General features: G+C 46.9%; 2 protein-coding genes across 18 annotated transcripts in view; both read left to right on the top strand.

Annotated features, from left to right (window-relative positions):
• The window catches only part of EP400 (E1A binding protein p400), a 44,988-nt gene extending 28,433 nt beyond the window's left edge, over positions 1 to 16,555 (top strand). For 6 of the 17 annotated variants that reach the window (XM_065033334.1, XM_065033333.1, XM_065033332.1 and 3 more), the window contains 25 exons: positions 15 to 211; positions 694 to 805; positions 1,441 to 1,584; positions 1,832 to 1,990; positions 2,239 to 2,322; positions 2,884 to 3,015; positions 3,136 to 3,180; positions 3,290 to 3,443; positions 3,862 to 4,103; positions 4,631 to 4,804; positions 5,048 to 5,095; positions 6,086 to 6,222; positions 6,766 to 6,822; positions 6,940 to 7,018; positions 7,597 to 7,773; positions 8,860 to 8,905; positions 8,997 to 9,106; positions 9,720 to 9,924; positions 10,426 to 10,589; positions 10,850 to 11,056; positions 11,351 to 11,546; positions 12,140 to 12,270; positions 12,879 to 13,046; positions 13,745 to 13,822; positions 14,109 to 16,555. In XM_065033334.1, coding sequence (XP_064889406.1) covers positions 15 to 211; positions 694 to 805; positions 1,441 to 1,584; positions 1,832 to 1,990; positions 2,239 to 2,322; positions 2,884 to 3,015; positions 3,136 to 3,180; positions 3,290 to 3,443; positions 3,862 to 4,103; positions 4,631 to 4,804; positions 5,048 to 5,095; positions 6,086 to 6,222; positions 6,766 to 6,822; positions 6,940 to 7,018; positions 7,597 to 7,773; positions 8,860 to 8,905; positions 8,997 to 9,106; positions 9,720 to 9,924; positions 10,426 to 10,589; positions 10,850 to 11,056; positions 11,351 to 11,546; positions 12,140 to 12,270; positions 12,879 to 13,046; positions 13,745 to 13,822; positions 14,109 to 14,381 — 3,519 coding nt within the window. In that variant the 3' untranslated portion in view covers positions 14,382 to 16,555. Of the gene's footprint in view, positions 1 to 14; positions 212 to 693; positions 806 to 1,440; positions 1,585 to 1,831; positions 1,991 to 2,238; positions 2,323 to 2,883; positions 3,016 to 3,135; positions 3,181 to 3,289; positions 3,444 to 3,861; positions 4,104 to 4,630; positions 4,805 to 5,047; positions 5,096 to 6,085; positions 6,223 to 6,765; positions 6,823 to 6,939; positions 7,019 to 7,596; positions 7,774 to 8,859; positions 8,906 to 8,996; positions 9,107 to 9,719; positions 9,925 to 10,425; positions 10,590 to 10,849; positions 11,057 to 11,350; positions 11,547 to 12,139; positions 12,271 to 12,878; positions 13,047 to 13,744; positions 13,823 to 14,108 lie in introns of those variants that run through there. The other 11 variants (XM_065033337.1, XM_065033336.1, XM_065033331.1 and 8 more) reach the window with 6 other exon arrangements.
• Positions 16,556 to 16,885: 330 nt separating this feature from the next.
• Positions 16,886 to 26,741, top strand: NOC4L (nucleolar complex associated 4 homolog). The gene is made up of 15 exons (XM_065033325.1): positions 16,886 to 17,052; positions 17,156 to 17,276; positions 17,378 to 17,484; positions 17,754 to 17,861; positions 18,352 to 18,501; positions 19,103 to 19,202; positions 19,476 to 19,510; positions 19,612 to 19,662; positions 20,069 to 20,180; positions 20,805 to 20,865; positions 21,351 to 21,461; positions 23,324 to 23,487; positions 24,043 to 24,125; positions 24,721 to 24,834; positions 25,125 to 26,741. Exons 1-15 carry the CDS (start codon positions 16,960 to 16,962, stop codon positions 25,239 to 25,241), a joined length of 1,527 nt encoding a protein of 508 aa, XP_064889397.1. The 5' UTR covers positions 16,886 to 16,959; the 3' UTR covers positions 25,242 to 26,741.
• Positions 26,742 to 27,828: the final 1,087 nt, after the last annotated feature.

The following is a 27,828-nucleotide window of genomic DNA, read 5'->3' as shown; positions in this document are numbered from 1 at the left end:
TTCTCTTTGTGTAGGAGCTGATGAAGATTTTCAACAGAGACAAGCGCATCTTCTGTGCCATCCTTTCCTCTCACAGTCGTTCCACTGGTGTCAATCTTGTTGAGGCGGACACGGTTGTGTTCTATGACAATGATCTGAACCCGGTGATGGACGCAAAGGCTCAGGAATGGTGTGACAGGATCGGGAGATGTAAAGATATCCATATATACAGGTGATGGTTACTGATCAACAACTGCTTTTTAACATGCTTTAATGTAAGGTTAATTCAGATAGTGCTACTTTGTATGATACGGAATAAAGGGCAAACAGTGCCAAAAACTTCATCTCACTTCAATGAAAAGGATACCAGGTTATCATATGAAAACACAGTCGCAGCGCCAGCTCTGAGGAATGAGTCCTACCTGCCTGGCTTTTGTCTGCTAGTTTACATGGAATTAATTTTACGTGAGCTGTGGTGTTGTTTCGTTTCTGTCTTTAACGATTACACTACCTGTTAAAAGAAAGCATTAAAGTAGAGGTGGCAGTATGTGTTTTGTTCTGGGCCTGTACCAGAACTGAAAAAAACCCCCCAAACCACCACATTTTAAGAGTTCAGTGTTATTCTCTAAGGGCAATTTCTCTTTTTGTTCTGAATACTGTTTTGGAAATGACTTATCAGATTTCTGTTATTTTGTTTTTCCTTTTTTTCTTTAGGCTTGTCAGTGGTAATTCTGTAGAAGAGAAGCTTTTGAAAAACGGCACAAAGGACTTGATCAGAGAAGTAGCTGCTCAGGGAAATGACTATTCAATGGCCTTTTTAACACAGGTAAGTTAGCATTCAAAGTATGTTCGAACACCGGTGTTGCAGTGTTCAATACATTCAAGCGTCTGCGTTGAAGTATTTAATAACAGAGTAGCAGAGATCTGTTTGGGCTGGAATTGATAGGAGAGCAGCTTAGCTTTCGTGATCGCCTGCACTCTGGCTGTGACTGTCTGTCTGCTTTGGTTCCGTTACTCACATGGTGATGCGCCGGCATCGCCTGTGCACCCCTGAAACATTCTGCCTTCTTGCACCCTTCTGCAAAATTCTCTAGAGCTTGTAAGGATGAAGATTTGAACAATTTGAGAGTGTGAGGTGGGACATGTAGTGGTGCAGATGGGGACAGCGCTGGAGCTGCTCCATCCCCTTCTGGTGCTGCTGGGACTGTGGGGCAGGATGAGACTCTGCATTTCTGACTTTCCTGTATCTGAACCGTTAACACTTTATTCTACTCTGTCCTGCAGGAGAGTTACAGAAGAGATTTTCCAGAAATAATAGATAGAGGTTTATTTTTTCTTTAGTCAGTCCATAGTTTATAAAGTCACTTGAACCTGGGCCTAGTTCAAAGTTATGTAAAAAAACAAAGTGGTCCTGAAAGCTGAATATACTTCACTTTTCTTTTTTTTCTTCTCCTTACTAAGCAAACGATTCAAGAATTGTTTGAGGTTCATTCTCCTATGGAGGATTCTGGATTTAGAGTGAAAGCAGAAGAATTTGTAGTACTTTCTCAAGAGCCATCTCCAGCAGAAAATATTTCTCCTAAAGTTGCAAGACCATTCATAGAGGTAATTATTAACACATACCTTAAAAACACAGCTGCGCAGCATTGGTACTGAACAGTTGTCTTTTTTTATCAATCTCTTTTGCTGGCAGTTTTATGTTGTTTTGTCATTTTCCTCGTGACAAAACTTCCAAAAGCCCACAGCAGAGGCTTATTCCAGAAATCGGTGTTGGGGTTCAGTGAACTTCTGTGGGGATTTCCTTCCATATTTTTGAAGCCTTCATTATTTTTAAAATGTGTCTTTCTGAAAGGCCCTCAACAGTATCGAACAAGAGGATGAGGAGTCGAACGATTGCGTACGAGAAATAGGACCTGAGTCAAGCATTGAACCTTTAATCTCGGAGCTCTGTGAGACAAAATACAATGAAGAGCCCTCACAGCTGGAGGAATTAGTTGCTGTCGTGGATCAGGTACCATGACTTTCCATGCATATTTGGTTCTAAAGTAATGTTTAGTTCAAACATTTCCGTTTTTCTGCAGTCTGGCCTTATAGCAACTTTGTGGGATTGATATTCCCGTTAAATGGATGGGAAATCTCCTACTGACTGAACATGTTAAGCCCTCGGAGAGGGAGATTAGTGCTAAGCAGAGCTTTGATACACTCTCTTTCGGTTAACATCAATACTAACCTTTTTTTTTCCTTGATACGTCCTCTCAGCTGACTCCAATTGAGAAGTATGCTTTGAATTATTTAGAGCTCTTCCACGTTTCAGTTGATGAGAATGAGCCGCGGTTGAATGAGGTAAAACAACGACTCTTTGTTTTCCGTGTTGTTCTGTCACGGTATGTATGATCAGGCTTAGATTTTCAGTTCTCCAGTGACGCGGGATATGCTGTGGGCACTCCTGTGATCTCTCTTGCTTTATGAACACCGGAATGCCTCGCAGAGGGCTGATTATGTTGGGATTCTCTTGGTTTAGGCGGATGTCAGTTCTCCATTTATGTTTTCTGCAGTGGGAATGACATTCTTCAGCACAGCTCAGCAAGTGCCTGTACTCTGCTGATAGTGGGTGGAAAAAGGTCATTAATTTCAGTGAAGCTGCTTATCTGGGTAAAGGAGCCACGTTCAGGTTGTCTTGCTTATGTAACTGAAATTTTGAGTTTTATTCTGAGTTTAAAGACCTTCAACAGAGACCGAAAAAGTCTTTTTTAAATGATTGTGAAAATCTAAAAAATTCTGTAAGATTTCTGTGGCTGAAAATGTCGAAGTTCAAAGAGTTTGTCCATAGAAATACAAATCGATAACTTTTAATCCAGTATCTGTTACTGCATAAAGTTCACAAGGAGTCTGACTTTCATCTAGATGGAATTGAGAAGTGCAAAGAAAGCCTGGGAAGTCCAGCATATGAAGGAGTTAAAGGAAAAAGAGCAACAAATGCTTTGGGAGGATGAAGAGGAACTACTGACCTACACGCGGGAGGATGCGTACAACAAAGTAATTCCTCATTAGTCTTGTTTTTCTTCATACTGTATTTGTTAATGGGTATTCTGAGAATACTGTTTCCTTCAGGGTTCAGTTGGATCATTTGAATTGAATTTTCTTTTTGCTGTGTAGGAATATGTCTATGAAGGCCCAGATGGACAGACCGAAATAATGCCGGTAAGTCACGGGAACACCAGGCGGCCTAAATAGGCTTTTTCTTTTTGAGAAAACATAAAGATCAGTGGAGAGTTAATAGTGCAGTAACTACAGATGTTGTTGTGTGCAGCTTTGGACTCCTCCCACCCCCCCCCAGGATGACAACGATATCTACATTGACTCTGTTATGTGCCTGATGTACGACACCACCCCGATTCCGGAGTCAAAGCTGCCCCCGGTGTACATCAGGAAGGAACGTAAACGACACAAAACGGATCCGTCTGGTGAGTGTTTGCTCAAAGCTGTTCCGGTTTATTGCTGAGAATTTAAGAAATTGGCGTTTTTCGTACCTCTGCATGTCTGGTCCAGTAAAGGTCAAACATGCAGGTTTGAAGACACAAAAATTCTTGTCTCATCATGGTCTTGAAGCTAAAGAAGCCTCAGTTTTTATAGTGTGTCTTTCTCTTTAGACATATGGGGGTTTTTAAAAGGACAGTTTTAGAAAATGGCCATTCTATGTGAGTAAGGACGAAGACATCTTACTTTATGCCAGGCTCAGTTTAGTTACTGCCAGTATGCTTTGAAGAGGCAGTGGGGAATACTCGCGACACACGTGGGAGCATTTTGCGGCTTTAAGTAGCAGAGGAATCAACGAATGGTGGTAACTGCTCACCAAGAACGCTTTGGGGTTTTTTGTCTCAGCTGCAGGCAGGAAGAAAAAGCAACGTCATGGAGAGACAGTCATTCCACCTCGCTCACTGTTTGATCGAGCAACTCCAGGGATGTTGAAAATGCGCCGAGAGGGCAAAGAGCAAAAGAAAAACATCTTGTTGAAACAACAAACGCAGTTTGCAAAGCCTTTGCCGACCCTTGTCAAACCAGCTGCCGAGGCTGGGCAGGATAACCCGGAGTGGCTCATCAGTGAAGACTGGGCACTTCTGCAGGTCAGACCATACCTGCGCCTTCCGCTCTTGTTATTTCTTGTGTTTTTGCTTCTAATTTCAGAAGTAGCTCTTTCTTCACTTTATCTCTTTCTTAATGGTTAACTTGGCATTTTGCGGACGTAACTCAGAACAGATTGCCTATCATTTGCGTTCCTCTGAGGACAATTTAGAGGTTAAACTACAGAATGCATGATGAAGTTATTTTTTTGTTGTAGAGACTGCTCACTATCGTGTTCCAGATTGGTTGTGCTGGCTGAACATTGAATCGTGCAGCTGAGGTTCTCCCCGCCTTTGAGAGCCGCTCTCTGCTCCTCTCACCCCAATCTCCAAGGCTTTTCTTGCTCGCCAGTCTGCAATAATAGCATTTTATGCTGATTTATTCTCTGTGAATGCAGGTGAACCCAGGGCCTGAGCCCTAAGCTGCGCGTATCATTGTAGTAATGGTGTGTGGACACACGCAGATAAGGGGAGCTTTGGAAATGGGAGTGATTTGTCACCTGAAGCGTTTGTACCTTTATCTCTTGCAGGCAGTGAAGCAGCTGCTGGAGCTTCCTTTAAATCTCGCTGTCGTATCGCCAGCACACACTCCCAATTGGGACCTGGTTAGTGATGTTGTTAACTCGTGCAGCAGAGTCTATCGCTCACCCAAACAATGCCGAAACAGATATGAAAATGTCATTATTCCAAGGGAAGAAGGAAAGGTGAGCTTACATCGAATGATGCGTCATTTTTTACCTTAAGTTTATAGAGTTTTTTTCCTTATCTCCATAAACACTTTTTTTTTTTGTTAAATGTTTCAACAGTGTAAATAAATAACTTTAAAAAGATTTTAAAATTATCCTCATCAGGATTTCCACTTATTTTATGTGATTTCTTTGAAAAGAAAAAGCACCTGAACAAAATCTTCCACAAAAGATCATCTAACTTTCCTTCTTATTTTACAGCTAATGTACGAAGCTAATCCTAAAAAGAAGACAAAAAGTATTTATAAGGTGTGCATTGGTATTCTTTCAAAATCAAATCTAGACACTGTGGTATTTAGCAGCAATGGAGGTGGGCAGATAATTCATATGAGATCCATGTTGAGTGTTACTTGAGTTCTGAAACATCAATTAAAATTCCAGATTTGTTTTTCCTTTCTTTGTTGATGCAGTGGATTGACACCAGACCTCACCTTTTGGATTTGGTAGACAAATTCTAAATCACGCAAGAAGTTTGTGATTTCACTTAAACTCTAGTGGGCATTTTCCCACCTAACAACCACCACGTAACTTATCCTGATTATTAGGATGCTCCTTAAGATCTGTAGGAATGTACTTCATGCCAGGGTCTAAGTGGATTCCAAGTATATAGTGAATGTAATGCTTGCAGCACCTTTTAGTAGATGAGGATGGTAGTGTGCTAGAGAAACAAAAATAAATTCCGTGATTATAAACAGCTTTTTCCAAACCACACAGCAGTGTGGTGACAGAACTGGGTAGGAATCTAGAGCTTCTGAGCGCAGTCCCTTCTCTGGGCAAGGAGCAGGTTGGTCCTGCCCCGTCAGGCCCAGAGCAGCCGGCAGCGAGGCCGCTGTGCCCGGTGAACGCAGAGCAGGGCAGCGGCGCTTCCAGTCCTTTGAGTGCGCTCTGCAGCACTAGAAACTCACGGGCTTTTGGTTTGGGTACCGCATTAAACTTGCAAAATCTAAACGGAAGCAAAGATTCTTTCTCAAGTTAGAGTTTGCCATTCTGTATGTCCCCCAAGTGCCGATGCCAGTGTGACCGTGAGAACTGCTCCTTATTTTGGTCTTTCTTTACGTATTTCCCATAGAGTTTTGTGTAACAGTAAGTTATCAGTGACTCGAGGCAGAAGCCAGTCTGTGATAGATATGTTTGGAGTACGATTTTAAATAACCTACAAGCGCACCATGTGTTTATACGTAGACAAAATGCCATGTGGGTGTGTTCACAATTGAAAGTTGGTTTGTTTTCATTTTCTAGACTAAAAACAGTCGTCCGCTTCGTACCAATCAGATCTACGCTCAAGATGAGGGTGCCACCCACACGCAACTTTATACTAATCACTTTGAGATGATGAAAATGATTGCAGGGAAGAGAAGTCCCCCCATCAAACCCCTGTAAGTGTAACTGGGGTCACTTGATCAACCCGTCACCACAGGTGGCTTGGAAACTGTTCTGAATGGTTCTCACCACCGAGAGTTATTGTATACTCTGTTCACGCTGCTGGTTTGTTTTTCTGTTTCTGATCTCTTTCCTTGTGTCCTGGCCGGGTGTTACTGGAATGCCTTTATATTTCATGTGTTAGGCTTAGCTTTGACTCACTTGTTTTGTGCGATTAAAAGCAGAAGAGCAGCCAGTTGGTTTTTTTAATCTGTTTTATAAACCACATCCCATTTGCCTGAATTGTAAACATTTTGATGTCTGTGCTGTTTTGTAGTACATTGTTTTCTATGTATATTCCCGCAATGACTTTTTCTGTGTCAATTTAGTATTTACTCGGAGTCTTTGTTCAAATGTCTGTCTGTATGCAGGCTGCGGTACTGGTGGGGATATAATGAAAATTTCGCCAAAACTGCAGTGTCACCTGCTAAAACATGTGAAATTTAATATTGGTTTTAAGTTTTTTCTGTCTCCAGTAATACAGCTTTGCTCAATTTCAGACTTGGCATGAATCCTTTCCAGAAGAATCCCAAGCATGCATCCGTGCTTGCAGAAAGGTGGGTGCCCTCTGTCCTAAAGGAGTTATGCATTGCATAAAAGCGCTTGTTTTTCTTTTTTAGCTTTCACTTATTTCTTTTTAACGATTGTGTGCTTTGTCTTACCGTTGTTTCTAGTGGAATCAACTATGATAAGCCACTTCCTCCAATTCAAGTTGCGTCCCTCCGAGCAGAACGCATTGCAAAAGAGAAAAAGGTACGGTGTCCATCTCAGCTGCACGCAGGAGTGCAGGGCCTGAGCAGTCAGACAGCAGAGGAAGGATGGGAAAAGCGGCCTCCTGGGAGAGGTTTGGCGGGACGGGAGATGTTACGAGCAGCCGCGAATTGTTCACGTACTAGGGTTTAGAAATCCAGGGTCCAAAGTGGGACCTTTCCTTGGGCCTGGATGTCACATTCATACTTGCTTAGAAGCATCTTTTTGGAAAACGTATTAAAAACAAGTAAAAGTCTTGTTTTATTTTTGACCATTACATGGTTTTATTCTTGACCGTTGTGTAGTCTCCTTTCTTATATTACGCAAAAAGAGTTACCCATCCTTGCCTGGTAATCAGTTGTGCTCTAAACCATATAACCGTGAATGTAGCTTGTAGTTTGAAACTGGTTAGGTCGTATCATCGAAGTCAGAGAGTTGCAGTGAAGACAGATTCGTGTGCTGTCCCTGCACGCACATATATAATACATCCTTAGAAGTAAAGGCGTTTTGTGTTTTGAAGACACGCACCCTGGTTGCTCCGCGCGCTGTTGTGCAGACTGTGCTCCCCGCTTTGTTCGCAGGCGCTGGCGGAGCAGCAGCGGGCGCAGCAGCAGCCGGGCGCGCAGGCGCAGGCGCAGCCGGCGGGGCCGCAGCCGCAGCCACCCGTGCCGCAGCCGCAGCCGCAGCCGCAGGTGGTGCAGCAGCCGCAGGCGGTGGTGCAGACGGCAGCGACCACCGTGGCCAACACAGCCGTGCTGGTAAGAACAGGAGGGCTTGGTGCCTCTGCTGTAGTAACCTCTGTGTGTACTATACCCACGTGTTTTATTTTCTCTGGAAAGTGAGGATTTTAGGTCAGTATAGTGAGAAAAAAGCTATTTCCCTTTTACCCTTTCCCTTTTCCCCTTTCCCTTTTCCCCTTTCCCTTTTCCCCTTTCCCTTTTCCCCTTTCCCTTTTCCCCTTTCCCTTTTCCCCTTTCCCCTTTCCCCTTTTCTTTTTTTCCTGATTATGCTGGGTATCTTCTTTTTGGCTCGTTTATTAAGACTATGTTCATACCATTATAGCAATAGATCTTGGCATTCTGAGGTGGAGAAACCCCATACCGTTTGCAAAGGTTTTTGGCTTTTCTCAGTTTAGACTAATTTAATTGAATTTAATCAAAGTCTGAGCAAATACATTTACAGTCAGTGAACAGAGAACTGGGACAAGAAAGAGAACGTAGCTGTAAGAGCTGCTCTGTTAGAGTAACTTTATTAACCTTTGCAAGGCAAGTGGAACGTTGCATCCTGCCGGACCTACCATGGTTGTTTTATTGCAAATCTGCAAACTTTTTGGAGCTTCTTTGAATCTAGAGTACATTTTAATGAGTCTGACACATGTGAGGCTTTTGTTTCTAGAGCCAGTCCAGTTTGCATGCTGATGTATGCAGGCAGTGGTGACTGGTTTGCTTGCTGAAGCGCAAGGACAGGGGTTCTGACCCAGAGGAGCTGCTGCGCCTCCTGCTCGGTGACGCTCACGTGTGAGCAGCTGGCTGTGGTGCGCCAGAGGAATATTCATATTTTCCTCCCTCCTTCTGCGAATGCGAATGTCAAAATGGTGTTCACCAAGCATTTCGCTGGTCTCCAATTGCTCCTTAGTGTGGTGGAATCCTGATACATACATCGCTTGTTGTTGATATGTAAAATGAATGAACGACTGCAGAAGTATCCTTGTATTTTATTGCATTCTTCTTATTTGGTTATTTCTGGAATACAGCATTGTGTTAAATGGCATAGTAGCATAAGAGCTATGTTCAGTTTTCTTTTCTTGTTTTTCTGAACTGTTACCTCAATTGTCTTCTAACTAGGCGGGCACAATCAAAACAGCAGTTACGGGGACAAGTATACAGACTGGTAAGAAGACTTTATCATTAGGCGTTGGAGATGACAGGACGTTTGGATTTTTGCTTTGAGAATCTCACATTTAACCTTGGCTCGCTTTCAGCTACAGTGAGTGGAAATGTCATCGTGAATACGGTTGCTGGTGTCCCCGCTGCCACCTTCCAGCCCATCAACAAGCGGCTGGCGTCACCGGTTATCCCGGGGGCGCTGACGGTGAGTACATCCCATCACAGCCCGCGCTGATCTTGGCTGTGGGTTATATCAGTGCATGTGTTTTCTTCTTCAGCTTGCCATGGGATCAGAAAGTCTGCTTCTTGCAGATTCCGTGGGCATCGTGTGATTCTGTATCCAACCCCTCTCTCTTGCCAAAATATCAGAACGCACTGGAACAGTTTATCAGAACAAAGCGTCTGATACTGCTGTTAAAAATAGTTCACAGACGAGTGCTGTCCCAGGCAATGTATTATGTTGTTATCGTTTCCAGCTTGTAACTGTTTTATGCTTTGTTAATTATGATCTTTATTATTATTTTATTAATTTAAGGCTATGGAGGATAAAGCAAAAAAGTGAAAGGTAGTAAAATCAAATTTCTGTCATGTAGTGAAGGGTTTGATGATCAGCCTGTTTGAAAAAGACTTGACCAGATGCTGATTTCTGAGATGTACCCAAAGAGATAGATACCTTAGGTTTGGACCATCTTTGCTTTTGCGATGCTTTTGTATTTTTGATGGTTGTTTCTAAAGTTGTATAGTCCATTTCCAGAAGGCTCCGTAGCTGTATAGGAGGCACGGAAGCTGTGAGAAATAGGGACTGTGTTCCTTTGCAGAGCTCGGGAGGCACGGCGGCTGCACAGGTTGTCCACACCCAGCAGCGAACTGCAGCGGCACCCACTGCTTCCACAGAGCTGGTGACCATCGCGTCTACCCAGGGCGTTCGAGCAGTGACGTCCGTGACAGCATCCGCAGTGGTGACCACAAACCTAACGCCCGTGCAGACCCAGACAAGATCTCTGGTGACTCAGGTTACACCAGGTAATAATCTTGTGTTTAGGGATTTTTTGCAAGGGTATGTAAAGGGCCCCAGAATTTGTAGGTGGCTTCACCACTGTAGACCCACAGTATTGAAAGTCTGGATTTGTTGGCAGCACAATTAAACAATGCTATGATTTTTAATTTGCTTTATTGTTGGTGCTCAGGTTATGTTTTTCTCCAGTATTTTTGGGTAAAGTGTTGCAGTAGAGAGCTGATTGGCCACCAGAATTACGTATTAAAAATATCATTAATAATCTAGCAATAAGATATCAGAATTGACTGTCTCGTCTAAAAACCATTGTGAAGAAAGGAGCATATACTTTATTATTTCCTCTGCTTTTGCATCATGTTTACGCTAATGTGTTGTTATTTGTAGTTAGTCCACAAACTGTGCTGGAGCAGAAAAATATGCATTTAACAGCTTGGCTTTTCAGGTGAAATCAATGAATTGAATAGAATGTGGAGAATCTTGAGAGCATTTTGTTCTGTCTTCATTCACAGCCACACCAACAGTCCAGCTCTCTGGCAAAACCATCACGCCCGCTCACTTCCAGCTCCTGCGGCAGCAGCAGCAGCAGGCGGCGCAGGTGCAGGTCCCGCAGATCCAGGCGCAGGCACAAGCCCAGTCTCCAGCTCAAATAAAAACTGTCGGGAAGTTGTCACAGGTGAGGAAATCCTTCTGGAATAACGTGGCATGTTACTCTCATTGTTACTGTAAGCATCGTTAGCAGTGTGGGTTGTATCCTGTTTTCTTCAGCTAAATTGAAATGCAGCTCTTTCCTAAATTTGATCCTACTAAAATTTCATTTCTTAACTAAAGTCTGGCATAGACTGTTTCTCCTTTAAAACTCCAAATACATCTCCCTTCTTTTTCCCTCTTGTCACATATCAGACTAGAAATGATGGCAGTGTGTTACCTCTGCAGGAACAGCTGCTCAAGCTGCAGAAGCAGAAGCTGCAGCTCCCCCAGCAGCAGGCGGGGCAGCCGGCGCAGCAAGGGGCGCAGCAGCAAACAGCGCAAGTGCAAGTGCAGCAGCAGCAGCAGACTCAGCAGCTCGCTACTGTTACGGCACCTCGTCCTGGCGCAGTCCTCACAGGCACGACTGTGACAAACCTGCAAGTTGCTCGTCTTGTAAGTGGTCTTTACTTTGCGAAAACAGCCCTAAACACCTTATTCTCTTTGCTGGTTTAAATGAACTGGTCATTCGAACTCACGAGTGCCCTTTGCATTACTTAGTACAAAAGATACAGCTGTAATATAAATAGCTTTAAATTGTGCTTACCCACTGATACCTTCTCTGAATTGTTTTACTGTAAAGGAGCGATTATATTTAGAAACACGTACAACTATCACTTTATAATGACCTGTTATATGCAGCAAACTTTTTTTGCACCAGTACAATAATCTTCATTCCTTATTGCTTAGACTCGTGTTCCTGCTTCCCAGCTCCAAGCACAAGGGCAGATCCAGGCCCAGACTCCGCAGACAGCCCAGGTTGCTCTGGCGAAGCCTCCGGTGGTGTCTGTTCCAGCTGCCGTCGTCTCGTCTGCAGGAGTCACCACGCTCCCCGTCACTGTTGCAGGCATTAGTGTTGCTATTGGGCAGCCCCAGAAAGCAGCAGGTATGGCAACAGACTTGCTAAAGCATCACAAAATGTGAAATCCCACTTTTTTTAAGGCAGGATGTTTCGAATCATGTCTTCTGTGGGACACGCAGGCTTTTTAGAGACTGAAGTGATAGAGGTTGAATTCCAGTTTGGTTCAAAAATGGGGGAAGATAATAGTGCTCATTCCGTGTAATCTGGAGGGTGGTGTGATTCTTTGGCCAGATATGGCTGAGTTTTTAAAAAATCTGTGCATGAGAGTAGGTGAGCAGATATAGTTTTAAAAAGAAAGATATAATAATCTCATTTTTTTTAAAATGCAGAATGGAAATAGAAAAACTTGTATTTCATAACTGTCTCCCCTACTGTGGACAGAACATTTCCTGTAGTAAGATTATTGTTAGAAATGGAGTTAGCTTACTCATGCTCTTAGATAACACTGTCAAAATAATGTGTCTTATTCCCGTTAAAATCAGTTGGTTATTAGTGCTCAAGGCTGTGCAGATGTGCAAGCATACAAAAAGCACAATTTGTGTTTGCAAGCTGTGATTACTAGGACAAAGCAGCAAAGTGAAGACTCTTACAGTTCTAATTACATTTGTGATTCTAAGGAGGCCAGACGGTCGTTGCGCAGCCGCTGCACGTCCAGCAGCTTCTGAAGCTCAAGCATCACCAAGCCGCGCAGCAGCAGAAGGCGATCCAGCCGCAGGTCGCACAGGGCCAGGCCGCCGTGCAGCAAAAGGTACTTGCTGTTGCTCTCCCTCGGGGTTGTGCGATGCTTCCGTGGTTGGAAAGCTGCAGTTCTGAATGGCGAGGACAGTCCTGCAGTCAGCCCGTGTTTCTAGGGGTGGATCTTAAGTATACCTCAAGAGAACGGCTTCTCGTGTGCCTTGGCAGGTGCTTGGTGGTTTTTAAGTAAGACTGTTGTTTGGTGTGATTTCTCATGCCTCAAACTAGGTTTTCTTCTTTAGGTAATAAAGATAGTCTTTAGTCACTTCTAATATAACCAAACGTGGAAAGTTCCCCGAGATTTTCACTGTTTACAATATAATTTGTGTGAAATATACTTTTCTCCTGAAATGTCACGTTCTCCTGGGCTTCGCTGTCGATCAGCCACCAGTGCGGTTTTTTGGAAGTGTACGTGTGCGTGAACCTTTTCAGTAAATACTTTAAATGCTTCATAATATTTGTACAAATGCATGAAAGCTTTTGCTTTGTGATCATTTTGCTATTATTAATCCTTGGAGTATTTTGTTTCAATAATTAAATGTAATTAGTCTCGTTAGCTACATGCCTGTTCTTTAAAATACATGTTTTGTAGTAATTGATGCATTTTTTTCTCTCGTGCAGATAAATGCTCAACAGGTTACGGTCCAGACCCAACAGCAGACTTCACAGCAACAAAAAGTAACTTACACTACACAGCCTGCCATTAAAACACAGTTCTTAACAACTCCAATTTCCCAAAGCCAGAAACCAGGTGGAACTCAGCAAGTGCAGGCCCAGATTCAGGTACAGGTAACACAGGTTTACACCTTTAAACTCTGCAGTGACTGGAGGATTGTAAGGATGACAGGTGACGTAGCATTTTAGCACCACTCGTATTAATTCTAGTCACACATTTGTTTAAAGTGACTTTGTAATAAAATTAATTGGTGCTGAACGCATAGTCTTGTAGCAGGTCAGAGGAACTAAGCCATAAATTCACTTTTCCTCTTTAAAAGAAATACGTTGTCCCTTCTTTTTATTGCACAAGGGATTCTGTGCTGTATTTCCTACGGGCCGTTCAGCCAGAGCTGGTCATGTTGTCTGACTCTGTGTCCCAGTCCAGCCGCTGCGGGCAGAGCAGCCGCAGGTGTCTGCCTGGGGATCAGTGTCGGCCAGGGGCGAACTGGGGTATATCGAAGATAATATCACCCATTAGAACTTCTGTGCTTTCTTCTGTTTTATGTATAGTTAGGAGGAAGCGAGTCTGTTGCAATTAAAACTGAAAATACGACTTTTCCTCTTCCCCTCCCAGCTGAGTTCTCCAATACACTGATCTAAACAGTTTTTTAATGGAAGTTCAGTATGACCGCGAATGCCAAGCTGCAGCTTACCACAAACAGGACTTGGGGAAGGTCTTCACTTGGTAGCAGTTTTGATACGTACAGTGTGTTGCTGCTGTTACAATTCCTTGTTTTGACCAAATCTTTCTTTATTTCATGTTACTACAGGTCGCAAAACTTCCCCAAGTGGTCCAGCAACAGGCTGCAGTTGCCAACATTCAACAGATGGTTTCAGTTTCCCAACAGGTAGGTTTTGTGCTTGTCAAATATAGCAGCACTAGAAGCACAATCCTATTGAAAGCTCATTTATTTGGAATGTGTCTATTTTTCACCATATGTGTGGCACAGGCAGTATTTTTGAAGTATATAGCAAGTTATCTTCTATAAAAATGAATTGTGTGAATACTGAGTCAGCTGCTGTGTATCTGCTCTGCTACCGAGTAAGGTGCTCACCGTAGAGCGGAAATGTAGTGGATGCTCGGTTTAATGCCAAACGATGATTTTGTAATTGCCTCGTTATCTTGCTGTGTAGGTACAAGCTCAGCCCCAAACCGTGACGCTTTCCCAGACGACAGCAGGGCAGCAGCAGGTGCAGGTGATTCCTGCAACCACCGCGACCGCGCAGGTCGTGCAGCAGAAGCTGATCCAGCAGCAGGTGGTGACAACAGCGTCTCCCCAGATTCAGGCTCCGGGGGTGCAGAACCCAGCCCAGACACCAGCAGCGTCCGAAGCCCAGAGTCAGCAAGCGAAAGTCCAAATGAGGACGCCCACGGTCAGATTAAAGGCTCCTACTAAACCAAGTTGAACTGATGATTTCAATGCAATAACGGGGAAACACGGCATTTCTTGCTTGCTCAGCCGAGTGAGAAGCTACTCCAAACATCCAAATGAAGACAAACCACCTCTATATTTTTTTTTAGCAGAAGGTTTCTTGCTGGTGAACATTTAAACATGGAAGCACTTGCATAACTTTCAGCATATTAGCAACTGTTTAGCACCCAAAATCTGTACAAGATGCATTCTGCCAGTGTTCTCTGTGCTCGTTCGACCCACATAAAGCAAACATTGCTTACAGTTAAATTCTGCCCAGCTTCACAAAGTAAAATGGCGATATGCCATAAATGTCAGTAAAATCCATCTGTGTTAGCGTTGCATAAAGTGCCCGTGGGAATATGCAGTTCTTTGCTGTAGCTGGGACGTGCGCTCGGTGTCCGGTGAAGCCATTCAGAGACACCGCAAAGTGTTTCCAGTGGTAGAACAGCCCCACTGAGGCAGGTACCTCTGGAAGATCCAACTCATCTTTGAGGTGCTCCCTGCAGAGTTTAGCCAATAAATGTGAAAACCTGTAAGTACATGTAATTAAAAAGGAAAAAAAAAAGTTTCATTCTCCATTTTTGTAAGTCTTTTAAAATGTTTGTTAGTAGTTTTGTGTACAGTTTACTGAATCACCCGACCTGTGCGCTCATTCTCATCTTTCACTTTAAGATAATGGATATTTTAGGCATGAACTGAGTAAATACTGTGTTGATAGTAGATGTGTATTACAGTGTAGCCCATTTTTTTGGTAAAAGGTTTGGTGGTTTCAGCTAAACAAATGATCCACAGCTGTTTCTCATGGGGCTTCTGTCGAGGAAACTCTCCAGCTGATAGAATTGGATCTCCCAGTTTCATTCTGCTCTTGCAACATGTTTAAATGTTCGGTTCTTTCTACTCAGCTTTTGGCTCGGGGGGTGGGGGCCGAGGGAAGGGGGAGTAGGGAAATTAAATCTAAGACTTAATTCTTCAACTGTGTAAAGAATAAGATCTAACTTTTATACTATTCTTTTACTAAAGCTAATGATGAATGTATCTTCAGGTGGATATTTTGGATGCGAATAGAGCGTGGCCTCTTCCTCCAAATCGGTTTGCCTTATTGTTATGAAAAAAAAGCAAGAAGCTGCCTGGGACTGTGAGGGGGTTCTTTCCTTTTCTTGTGTAAAATGAACCCAGACTGTTTGCAAACAGCACTGAGCGAGGAGTCAAAAAGCTCTTGGTGACTCGAATGCATTTGCTTTACTTTGGCCATAGAACCGCACGATGTGGAAAATTCAGACAAAGTTGTAACATTCCTTTTCCGAGGTGGTTTTAAAGTTATTTTCCCGTTCTGTGATCTTTTTACTCTTTTAGGGTGGCAGCCTGTTTAGAGGCAAGGAAAGCGTACCGCGTACCTTTTGTTCTTACCTCTGTGTGTAACACCTGTCGGCACCTGCAATCCAAATGGCTTAAACAAGAAACCAGCCAGCTCCTGATCTCCCCCGAGTAGGTGCAGCGGGCAGGGAGGTCACAGTTGCCAGGTTTTTCTTAGTTTTTATTTTAGCTTATACCTCTTTTCTCCTGCATCCTCTTTTTCTTGGACCCTCCGGTCTGCAAATACAGGGGCATTGTTGGTTTTTTTAAGCTGTTTGTGCAGTCGTATTGCCCGACCCCGCCGAACCGCTGGCTTGTGCCGTTACCTGAACTTCATTAGTAGCCACAAAGCTGAAGCATTGGCGACGGAGTAGTTTAAAATGCAAAGCAAATGCGGTGGTAACAGATGACTGACCCTGTGTACAGTATAGTGTTGCTCATCCAGAAATATTGCTTAGTTAGCCCCAGGCTTACTTTTAAGTGTTTAGCTCTTATTATGTGCATGAAATTGGGGTGGGGGGGAAACACTTAGAGGAGTGGGGGAGCTGTGGGCTGCATCGTTGTGCTGGTCTGATTTGGTGTCTAAAGAGGCAATTGTTTCTTGTTTAGGTCAGTTAATGAGATTAAAATAACTTCTTTTTTTCCTTATTTTTTCATTTTTTTTCCCTTCTGATGTGTCTTTCTCCCGGGAGTGTGTTAGGAAGTCAGCCTGTAAATAACTGATGAACATAAGCATTTGTACTTGATCCAGTAGGATTGTAAGAATAGTGATGTATCCTACCTGAAGGTGTAATAAAGTGTACATTTTTATAACACTGCCTGCCTGCCCTTCTGTAGCGTGTGGGGGTCACTGCTTCACGGAAAGGAGGGGCTTGGGCAGCTTTTCCATCCCCTCTTTTTAAAATTCTTTTAGTCGTGATGAAGACATTGTCCCTGTGGGTGGTGAGAGCCTGGCCCAGGTACCCATCCCTGCAGACATCCCGGGCCAGGCTGGACGGGCTCTGAGCAACCTGAGCTGGTGAAGATGTCCCTGCTCATGGCAAGGGTGGCACTGGGGAGCTGGGGAGGTCCCTTCAACCCAAACTGTCCCATGGCTCCCAAAAGCTGCGGTTTGGGGTGGGCGCAGCGGAGGGAGCGGGACTCGAACCGCGGACCCGCCCGCGGGCGGAGCGGCCGCCGGCTCCTCCTGCTCCCGCCCCTTCCTGCTCGCTCGCAGCATGGCGGGCCCCGCGCTGGCCGCCGCGCTGGAGGCCGTGCTGGCCAACCGCGGCAACGCCAACCGCGTCTTCGACATCCTGGAGCCGCTGGCGGTGCGGGCCGGGCCGGGGGTGCGGGCGGGGGCGGAGGGCTCGCAGCCGGCCCGGGGAGCGGGGGCCGGGGGGCCCGGTTTGCTGAGCGCCACGCTGTTCGCAGGGCCAGGACCAGGCGGAGGTGCTGAGCGCCGGCAGGACGTGCAGCCGGCTCTTCGGGGCGCTGCTGGAGCGCAGGGAGCTGTTCGTGGGGGACCTGCCCGCCCAGGAGGCCTCTCTGGCCGGTGAGTCGGGACGGGGCGGCTCCCGCGGGGTGTCCGGGGCAGAGCCCGGGGGGCTCGTCCCTCTGCTCGGAGCTCAGGACAGTCCGTGCGTCACCCCGCAGAGAACTACAGCGCCGAGGACAAGTACAAGATCTGGATGCGGCACCGCTACAACGAGTGCGTGGAGAGCTTGGCGGAGCTGCTGGGCCACGACGCCTTCCCGGTGAAGGTGGGTGCTGAGCCCGCTGCGGTGACACCAGCCCCGCGGGGTCCCTGGCGATGCACAGGGGTCCGTTGCTCCGGCGTTTCGGTGTGGGAGGGCAGGCGGTGCTGTGGGACATGGCTGCGCTCCGGCTCGCCTCTGCTCACCAGCCCACAGCGCTTTCCCAGCAAAGAATGCGCCAGTTAACTCTTCCACCTTTAGGAGTTGCCTCCTTTGAGTCTGACCCCTGGTGTCCTTGTTGAGGTGGGTGTTTTCTGTTGTGTGTTTTTTTAAAGGAATTGGCACTCTGCACCCTGATGAAGTTTGTTGAGTTGGAGGCAAAATATCCGTTGATCAAAGCAGAGTGGAAAGGGAGTTTAACTTTTCCTCGTGAGCTTCTGAAGGTAAGCGGCAAAGCCCAGCAGTTCTCCCCGTGGGTGCCCCCTGTGCCCACCTTCCCCAGGGCTGCACTTCCAAGCGAGCTGCATTCCAAGTTGGGATGGAGGTGGCTGGTCTAGAGACACCTCCAGCTGCTGGTGGCACCTGCGGTGTGGGAGCAGCTGCCTCGGACAGGGTCGAGCTGCGGTCCTCAGGGTTTATAAGGTTATGGGGTGGTTTTTTGGAGTCCCTGGCCTCACTCGCAAGGATTGTGGGATGAGAGGACGGGTACTGCCCCTGGCTCAGCCACCGTGTCACTTCTTGAATGACACTTTTTGATAGAAAGGGCCCATCTCTGAGGTCAGGAGCGCCTGTCAGGTGGCTGGTGGGTGTTGCTGTGGGTCAAGCACAACGCTTCTGCTGTTGAGAAGCACGGGGGGATTGCAGCCATCGCACCCGTCTGCCTCAGCGCTGTGAGAGACGGACCTGCTGCTCTACCCGGCAAACCCCGTTTAGGTGGTGGTTGATGGCTTGCTTCCCGTGAACGAGGACGCCTCGCTCCTGATCTCTCGCTTTCAAGAATATATGGAGTATGATGACATCCGGTACTTTGTGATAAAGGCGATCACCGAGAGCATCGGGCAAGTCATGCAGAAGACAAAAGAGGTATTAAGTTGTGGCTGTTGAGGTGGGTCTGCATAAACTGCTCTGAAATGTGGATCTTGTGCATAAAGCAGGGAGGAGCTAGTGGTGTATGGAAAGACTTTAGAAGCAAGAGAAAAGACTTTGCCCACTTAAAGGCGTTGTTGTTTTTTTCTTGCTCACAATGTACATGGATTACGCTAAGACCATCTTCAAGCTGAAACTGGAAGTAAATCAAGACACGCTCCTGTTCTTGCAAATCTTTCTGGTTTGGGCTCTAGCGTCTGTTTTACTCAGGTATCTGCAGCTTGGGTACCCCACACAGAAAGTTTAATGCTGTTCTCACTGGTGCAGAAGAGTCTGTTTCCTTTAGTTGGTTCCGCCAGTCCTGCCAAACCAGAATTAGTTTGGAGACAGGTTTTGTGTCAGGCAAACGAGTAACGCTCCAGGACAAGGCAGCAATAGAGAATACACCAGTTTGTGCTTCAGCTGCCAGTATTTTTCCTTTCCTTTGTCTTTCCTAAATGTATTAACTGCTTGGGAAATAGGACAATATTGAAGTCCAGCATCTTACTGTCTGCTGTGGAACTTGCTTCATGTTTGATTATACGCTTTTTTTTCTCAGAGGCCGTTACCGTTTTACCAGCAGAACGTGTTTTCCCTCATTTCACCCATTAACATGCCGAACAAAGAGTCCGACATGGTCAAATTCCTGGTGAAGCAAGGTTAGTGAGCTGCACGTGATGAACCGCCTATGGAAAGGAAAATGGCATTGAAGATTGTGTTGGCTAAAGGCTTTCTCACTGATTGCTAATGAAAACTGCTGTGACCACAGTGATTCTGACCAGTCCTACACAATGCACATTCCTCGGGATACAGTGGGTCTGTCATGGCCTTTCATAAGACAGGGACTTCAGCCTAAATTTTTAGGATATCAAAGGACTAAGAAAAAAGGGTCATTAATGTTTTTTAAACATCCGTTTTCCCTTTCTTCTTAGATAACTGGGAGGAGCTGAAAGTGTCGAAGCTGCAGGTAACTGTTCATTTGATGCTTGGGGGTTGAAATGTCATCTACTTGAAGTAGAGCCTTATCTACAGCACGGTGTTTAACTCGCTGTCTGCAATTGTTTGAAGGCGCACAAGCAGGCGTTTGAGAAGATGTGGCTCAGCTTTTTGAAGCACAAGGTGAGTGTTAGTGGGACCCCGCGAGCGTTCGGTCCTGTTGGGTCGTTCTCCTGCCAGAAACTCGACCTCAGACACGGGCTGTTCTTCTCCTCTCAGCCTTGGTTTCCCACCTGACCCCTTCTGCCCATGAGGAGCGACCCGCAGCGTTACAGCCTCTGCTCACGAGCTGGTGGTTCCCGAGCTGGTTTTCTGGTGACTTCCCACTCTGCAGCGTTACCCTCTGGGCTGCGATGACACTTTGAGTTTTCAGCACCCGCTTCTTTGAAAGAACTTAATTTGGAACAGTTGGGCACTGTTGCCACCAGCCGTTCTGTGTTGTCCTTCGCTTGTGTGTTGCCTTGGTGAGCCCTGGTTCCTCCTGCTCTCTGAGTTCTCCTGTTTCTCTGTGTTGTTTTGTCCTCCACAGCTGCCCACTGGCCTATACAAGAAAGTTCTCGTCATTCTGCACGACTCCATCCTGCCTTACATGAACGAACCCACCCTCATGATCGACTTCCTGACCGTGGCCTATGGCATCGGTGAGTGGACACGGGCTGTGTAGCCTTCGTGAGGCGCTGCAGCGTGGTGCGTGTGGACCTGGAAGGGCGGCTGGACCCAGCACCACGGCCCGGATGGTGAAGTGGATGGGATGGAGCTGGGGAGCTCGCGTGGACACCGTTGTCCCTGGAAGTGAGGGGTTTTGGCCTGCGATCTCCAGTGTCATTGCTCCTCGTATGTAAGGAGGGTCGTATTTAAGGCTTTAGGAAGAGTAGAATACTGGAGTGATTTATTTTAAGTATAGCCAGCAATGCTGATACCTGGGCTGCATCCAGACTCAGGGTGTGCAGATTCCTATGGAAATGGAGACCTTCTGTTCCTATGGAGACCTTCACCTCCCCAGGTGGTTTTCCTGGGGGATCAGAGCAGCATGTTTGTGTCTCTCAGTCCTTCAGAGCCTGTTCTTCTAAACTGCAGTTTAATCTTTGTAAGTGATTTACGAGCCCCTAGCTGGTTTTGGGTGAAATTACCTTACAGCCATCGTGCTGGCTCAAGTTTCAGGTACTCTTTGGTTTGTGTTCCTTGTGGGAAGGTTTTATCATAGAAACAAGTTGAAGCTGATATTTATTTCCTTATTGTGTTGATGCCTGCCTGCTTTCTTACAGGTGGAGCAATCAGTCTTCTGGCCTTGAACGGGTTATTTATTCTGATTCATCAGCATAATCTGTAAGTGAAAAGAGCATCTTGTTTAAGGGAACATGGGGTTTTGCACTTGTGTATTTAGGTAAAAGGAACTGAAGTAAACTCTCCACACCGTCAGGTTTTACAGTTTCTCCGTGAGAAAGCCAGACTCTGCACAAGAGGCTCAGCTGCCTGCAGACTCAGCTCTTTTGATAGCCTGACCTTTTTTCAGCTGAGCCCAAATATCCTCTTGTGCAGACTCTGGTTGCTCAGCACTTGGAAATCGATCCCTATTGATCTGGTTGCACAGCGAAGCTGTAGTCTCTGGTGTTCCTGTCGCTGGATCCCGTACCATTTGCAGTCGATGGGCATAGCTTCATGTCCTGAAGATGGCTGAGCACTGCAGGAGCCATAAATTCACCGTACGGCGTGTTTCTTGTGCAGAGCAGCCTCAGCAGGCTCCGCAGAGCGCTGGGGCCGTTGTACAGCACCGAGCAGCACCGCATGTTCTCTTTCTGCTTTTGTAACAGGGAATATCCTGACTTCTACAAAAAGCTGTACAGTCTTTTAGACCCTTCTGTGTATCACGTGAAGTACCGAGCCCGCTTTTTCCACCTGCTCGATCTGTTTTTGTCATCGTCGTAAGTAGCCTCTTCATTATGTATGTTCACGTATTTTCCTCCTGCTTTTCTGTTGGCCGGAGACTCTTCTGGAACAGTCCCCCCCATGTCTGGATATAATGTATTCAGTGTGACTACTGGGTTAGATTCATTTTTGCAGAGAAAACTGAATCCAAGACTGTTCCTCTAGTGTTGTGTAATTTTTCATGTGGTTTTTTTTTGAAGATTTGCCACACAGCCATCAATTTCAGAAATGCACTTGGTTATCCGAGTTTGATCTGCAAATGGTTATGAATGTATTTTGATATGTGTTCACCTTTGACTGAAAGTGATGATTTTCTGTCTATGAATATGGAAAAGTAACATTTGCGGGTTTTATAGATCATAAAGCTGTTGATAAATTGATGACCTTTTGCAGGCGTGTAACATGGCAAGATAAAGCATTTGACACTGTTGATGCTGTCAATTCCCTGTACGCCAGGAGGGAACTAGATAAGCAGCTGGTCATATAGTTGCCATCATATGTTATAAACCAAACCAAAAGTAACTCCTTACAGTTCAGCACTAGGCACTTACATGAAGCCCTTGTGTTCCGGGTGTGCCTTGGGGCGAGTGGCGGGTCTGGTCCGTGTTGTCCCATGCGCGGCTCTGCTGAGCCTGCAGATGCAGCTGGAAATTGTCATCTTTCATCCGGCCCATCTGACCAGAAGAAAGCGCTTAAATGTGCTGATTGCTGTTAGAAATTTGCATTTTTACCATAAAAAGAACAGCTACCCCGCACATTTACATTACAGCAGCTTTATGTTCCCGTTAACAGCTGCGCCGCTTACTTTAGTCCTGGAAGCATTACGTATACTTAACACTGTGGCCTGTGTATTAATTAAACCCTCAAAATGACATTTGAAGAATATAATTAAGGTTGCCTGGCCAAGCACTCAGAAGTTTATAAAATGACTGAATGAAGGCTGTGAACAGGCACGTACGAGAGCTGCGCTTGGCCGCGGCGCTGCCTGGAGCGGCGCCATGCGCTGGACCGAACCGCGGGGTGATTCGCGATTATTCGTGTATTCAATGGAAACGCGCCCAGATTTGTTCCCAGGAGCGCTCTAGAGCCCATGTTGCTGCTTGAAACCAGGATTCTCGCAGCTTCTCTTTACTCCGTAGCTCCCAAAAACCCAAAGAGCCCCGCTGATCCCGGGTGTCATCCTGGGTGTCCCTGCATCCTGGGGGGGTTAGAAGGGGGTGGTCAGTAGGTCAGAGAGGTTCTCCTGCCCCTCTGCTCTGCCCTGGGGAGACCACACCTGGAATATTGTGTCCAGTTGTGGCCCCTCAGTTCCAGCAGGACAGGGAACTGAGAGAGTCCAGCGCAGCCACCAAGATGCTGGAGGGAGTGGAGCATCTCCCGTGTGAGGAAAGGCTGAGGGAGCTGGGGCTCTGGAGCTGGACAAGAGGAGACTGAGGGGGGACCTCATTAATGTTTACAGATATATGAGGGGTGAGTGTCAGGAGGATGGAGCCAGGCTCTTCTCAGTGACAGCCAGTGGTAGGACAAGGGGCAATGGGTTCAAACTGGAACACAGGAGGTTCCACTTAAATATGAGAAGAAACTTGTTCCTGGTGAGGGTGGCAGAGCCTGGCCCAGGCTGCCCAGGGGGGTTGTGGAGTCTCCTTCTCTGCAGACATTCCAACCCGCCTGGACACCTTCCTGTGTAACCTCATCTGGGTGTTCCTGCTCCATGGGGGGATTGCACTGGGTGAGCTTTCCAGGGCCCTTCCCCTCCCTGACATTGTGTGACTCTGTGATGGCTGACGTGCTGTGGTTGGGGTGGTGGAGCTGCAGGCTCCCGTGCCAGGGCTCTCACGCTGATTTCTGCTCCCGACAGCCACCTGCCCGCGTACCTGGTGGCCGCGTTCCTGAAGCGGCTGTCCCGCCTGGCGCTGACGGCTCCTCCCGAGGCTCTGCTCATGGTCCTCCCCTTCATCTGCAACCTGTTGCGGAGGCACCCGGCATGCAGAGTGCTGGTGCACAGACCCGATGGGCCGCAAGGTGAGAGGAGAGCCGGGCAGGGGGTTCTGTGTTGTGCCTTTAGACAACGTAACGAGCAGGATTCAGAGGGAAGAGCAGGGGAGATCCCAACCCAGTTCTGAGGTTTAGAAGGACCCCTCAGTCCCCCGGGCTGTGCCAAGGCCACAGGCTGCTCCTGCGAGTTCTCTGACCGGGAGGACCTGCCTGTGTTGCTCCTCTGAGCTTGGCACAGTTGCTCCCCGGCCTCTGCTCCGAGCCTCGCACGCAGAGCCAGGCTGCTAACAAATGCTGACAGACCACGGGGCTGAGCCAGACCCTCAGCTTGCCTTGTTCACCTCAAGAAATGAGAAAAAAATGGTTGCAGAAACCAGAGACCTCTCTGATTTCAGCCTGTAGCGGTTTTGTGTTGGTGATCCCACTGGGACCTCAGCAGCCTCCCGAGTTTTTACTCCATCTCCAGCATTTCCCGAACCCTTCACATTTTGGAAAGGAGCAAGTCTGGCTGCAGCACTGCTCGGGGCTCCCTTGTGGTTGTGTACGTCACGCAGGTTAGCTCTGTATCTCTTATTTCTTTAGATATGTCAGAAGATCCGTACGTTATGGAGGAGGAGGAGCCATCTGAAAGCCGGGCTTTGGAGAGCTGTCTCTGGGAGATTCAGGTACGTCGGCAAACAAGGAACATCTGCACCTGGTATGGGCTTCTCGCAGCCTTCCCGCGCCCTCCACACGCGTTGGCCATGGGCAGTCCCACCTGGACGCAACTCCTGGCATGTGTCTTGCAAATGAGATGAGTTTCTGGCTGATCTTTTATTCTGCATCCTTTTCTGTCCCAGCGTGAGAGGCAAAGGATTCCACGCTCTGGAGAAATCGCACATGCTGATTAGTAGGTGACTTGTGAGCACACAACTGACCGTGCAGCTGAACGGTTGCAGTTAGCAGCAGAAACGGGCTAAATAGCTGAAAATGTTTGGGGCGTTTTATTTGTTTTTGAGTGGAGAGAGGAGCTTGCTGAGCACTGATGGAAATTAATTGGGTACAGCTAGGTCATCTTGTAGAAATGGGTTTAAAAATGCTGGAGAAGATTGTAGCGTTCACCTTTCACCTGGATCGTTTGTAGGATGGTGTATGAAGGCTGAAATCGGTTAAATTACTTCTGATGGCTCTAAAACCGTAATGCCAGGGTTTAAATACTACAAGGTTTTGTGTGAGGGGCTGTACTCGCCAGACCGTCTCCTGTTTGTCTTGCCTTTGCAGACTTTACAAAACCATTATCACCCAGAGGTGGCCAGGGCAGCCGCGGTGCTGAGCCGCCCGCTGTCTGAGCTGGAGGACGACATCTCGGGGCTGCTGGAGCTCTCGGCGTACGAGGTGGGCTGGCTGCGTGCTCGGGAACGGTGTGAGCTGGAGGGAAGGAGCCGGGCTCCTGGGCCCTGCAGCCTTGTCAGCCTTGCTGCTGGGGGGAACGCAGCCTGGCCTTCCGTTACCCAGGGAAAATGGGAGATATCCATTAAATAATGGAGCGTGAGGCAGCAGGGTAACAGGGCTGCTGCTTAACACATTTCTTGCTGGATCTTTTAAGAGGTCAGCGTGAGCGGTGGAATTGCCAGGGTGAAGAGCTTGTACTGAGTTTTGCCAATATCCTGTTTTTTTCTTTGTAGCTTTTTGATAAAGAAGTACAGAAAAAGGCTGCTGATGTGCCCCTGGAGTTTGAGCAAATACGAGGTTTGTTTGGGAAGAAAAATGATATTTTTGCACAGCACTTCGCTTTAGATTGACGTGGCCTCTTGTGAACGCCTCTGCACGACTGACTGATCTCGGGACGGGCACAAAGCCCACGGGTTGTGCTGGGTGATTCTGCCTTTGAGCATCTCCATGCGACGAGAGCTGGACCGCTGGGGAGGGTGCAGCCCTGCTCCGTGCCCTCCGCGCTGCCCATGGATGGACTTGTTCTGCCACTTTGTTTCTCACGCTTGTGTATTGCTGCCTGATATTTGGGAGGGATTTTTGGTCAGGGCAGAGTTTCCCGGCCCTGTTCCTTGCTGGGATTCCAGCCCTTTGCTCCAAAGCTGCTGACGCTGCCTGTGATCAGTGGCTGCACTGACAGGCCATCGGCTGCCGTCCATGGGGCTGCGGGGAATTGAAGTCTCTACTGCTGTTATTTTTCACGTGTTACTTTTATACTAGAGCTGACAACCTGTTTGTACTTTGGTACGTAGCTGTAAACACCTGATGATACTCCAATTATATTTTTATATATGCTTTTAAACTCTCATCTTCAGATGGATGTTTAGCTTCCCGTGCGCTCCTCTTAACGCTCCCGTGTTGAGGCAGCGAAAGCTCTGATTTGTCCGTGATGCTCAATAATTCCGTCTGTGAAGTGTGGCTGGTGTTGCTGTATGCACACCCATCTCGTGCTGTAAGGTTGCTTAAGTCAAAATGCTCATGAGCTTTGGAAATGAGGATAATCCTGGTGGCTGCTGTAGCCAGAGGGGCCAAATGATGTGCAGTGGGAGGTATCTCTAATCCTTGAGTATTTTTGTTTAACACTTTTTTTGCTTCAGATTGATAAGCAGCTTACTGGAGTATGGCTTGTAGTGTTGTAGGAGCTGTGGCCAGAGTGTATCCAGCTGCTAATCAAGTTTTAGCTCGTCCACTGATAAGTCGGTGGTTTGGTTAATTTGGGTGTTTCGTGTAGTTCCAGAGTCATGCAGAAATGCCTTCTGATAGGTTTTATTGGTTTTTTCCCCCAAGCTTTTAAGTTTGAGATAAACTCCTTATTAAGGATGCTGATTAATTCACTTGGGACATTTTTTTTCTTAATCATTTTAAACAACTTACTGTTATCTCATTAGACTTTAATTCTGCTTGCATATTTTGAAATCATATTTTGTGGAGAAGGATGCAGTTGAGAAAGCGGAGGCCAGGAAATGTAATTTCTGGCAGCCAAGTCTGTGTTAGTGAAGGCAAACTGCAGCTGTCCTGGGGGCTCTGAGGGCTGTGTTTCCTCTTTTCTGTGCTTTCTGGGATCTGTGGTAGGAAGGCAGAATGGCCGAGATAACTTAAAATTTGAGGGGTCTCAGGTCAGGTTCACCCAAGCCTGTATTTCAGCTCTAAACCGTGTTTTCCTGTATCATATGGACGTTGTATGCATGTGTTTATTAAACATTTTGAAGTGCTCTGATGCTGATGAGGACCACATAACTACCTTTGAAAGAAGTATGTAAGTTTATCATCTTTCAGATGAAATGAGTTAATATATATATTTAATAACTTTGCATCTTTTTGTTTTGCTCATGTTGGCCCAGTTATATCTGTCAGACGTTACTGCTGGGCAATGTCATTCGTGTCTTTCATGACACTGACACTTGGAATGTCAGGATTCTTTTAAGTGCACAAACATGAAACCATTTGGGCGTGGGGCAAGTCCAGGTGTGGTGGTGCTGGAAATGAGGGAGTTTGGTTGGTTCCAGTATCTGGATGGAGGGTAAGCAGGGTCGACGCCAGCACAGCATCCAAAGGGCTGCAGACCCTGGGCATCTGTCACCCTGGGGTCGCCTGCCACCAAACGGGGTACCCGGTAGCCTGCTCAGGGAACGGACACTGCTGGCTATAGTATCAGTGCTGGCTAAAATACCAGTGGGGGGACGCTCCTGGGAACGGGGGGTTTGTCTTGTCCCAGGACGAAGACTGCGGAGGCCCCAGCATCTCGGCGTTTGGCCAGCCGTGGACCCGGAGCGCTGTGCTGGAGGCTGGGTTGGAGCAGGGTGCGGTTTATTTTTCGGGGTGCGCTGATGGTTCCAGCTCCCGCTGGGCCTCGGGCTGACGCTGCGTGACAGGGTTGGGCTGACACGGTGTTCTCAGATCTCTCAGTGCATCTCGGTGCTGAGTTGGAAATGCCATTAGCACTTCACTTAAGTGTGTGCAGCTGACCTGGTCTGACTTAGTCATTTCACAGTCACGCCAACAGTCCGGGGTACGGCCGCGCTGTGTTTGGTGCAGACAAGGCAAAAACCACAGGCAGCTCAGAGAAGTTTACAGCTTAAATAAAGCCTGGGTGCTTTAGACAAGCCTAGAAGGTCTTCCAGAGCCTTCACCCCCATCTCTAAGGCTACACCTGCCTAAGCAGCATCCTTAAACCAGCTCTTAGGTGGAGATTGCTTTAAGCCCCTGCCTGTCCTTGGAAAAAACATTCCACCTGGTCTTTCATCAAGCTTTTATCTTTAAACTTTCACCTTCCTCCCCTCAATAGGAGGCATCAGGAGAAAAAAAATCGGCAGTTATAAATATTAAAAGTTTCATCTGCACTGAGCGAACAGCCCTTATCAGGCTGCACACCCGCTGCTGCGGCTCCGCAGACTGCAG

Source organism: Columba livia, chromosome 17, assembly GCF_036013475.1.
Source record: "Columba livia isolate bColLiv1 breed racing homer chromosome 17, bColLiv1.pat.W.v2, whole genome shotgun sequence".
NCBI classification, from domain to species: Eukaryota; Metazoa; Chordata; class Aves; order Columbiformes; family Columbidae; genus Columba; species Columba livia.
This window is presented reverse-complemented; position numbering and strand designations above follow the sequence as displayed.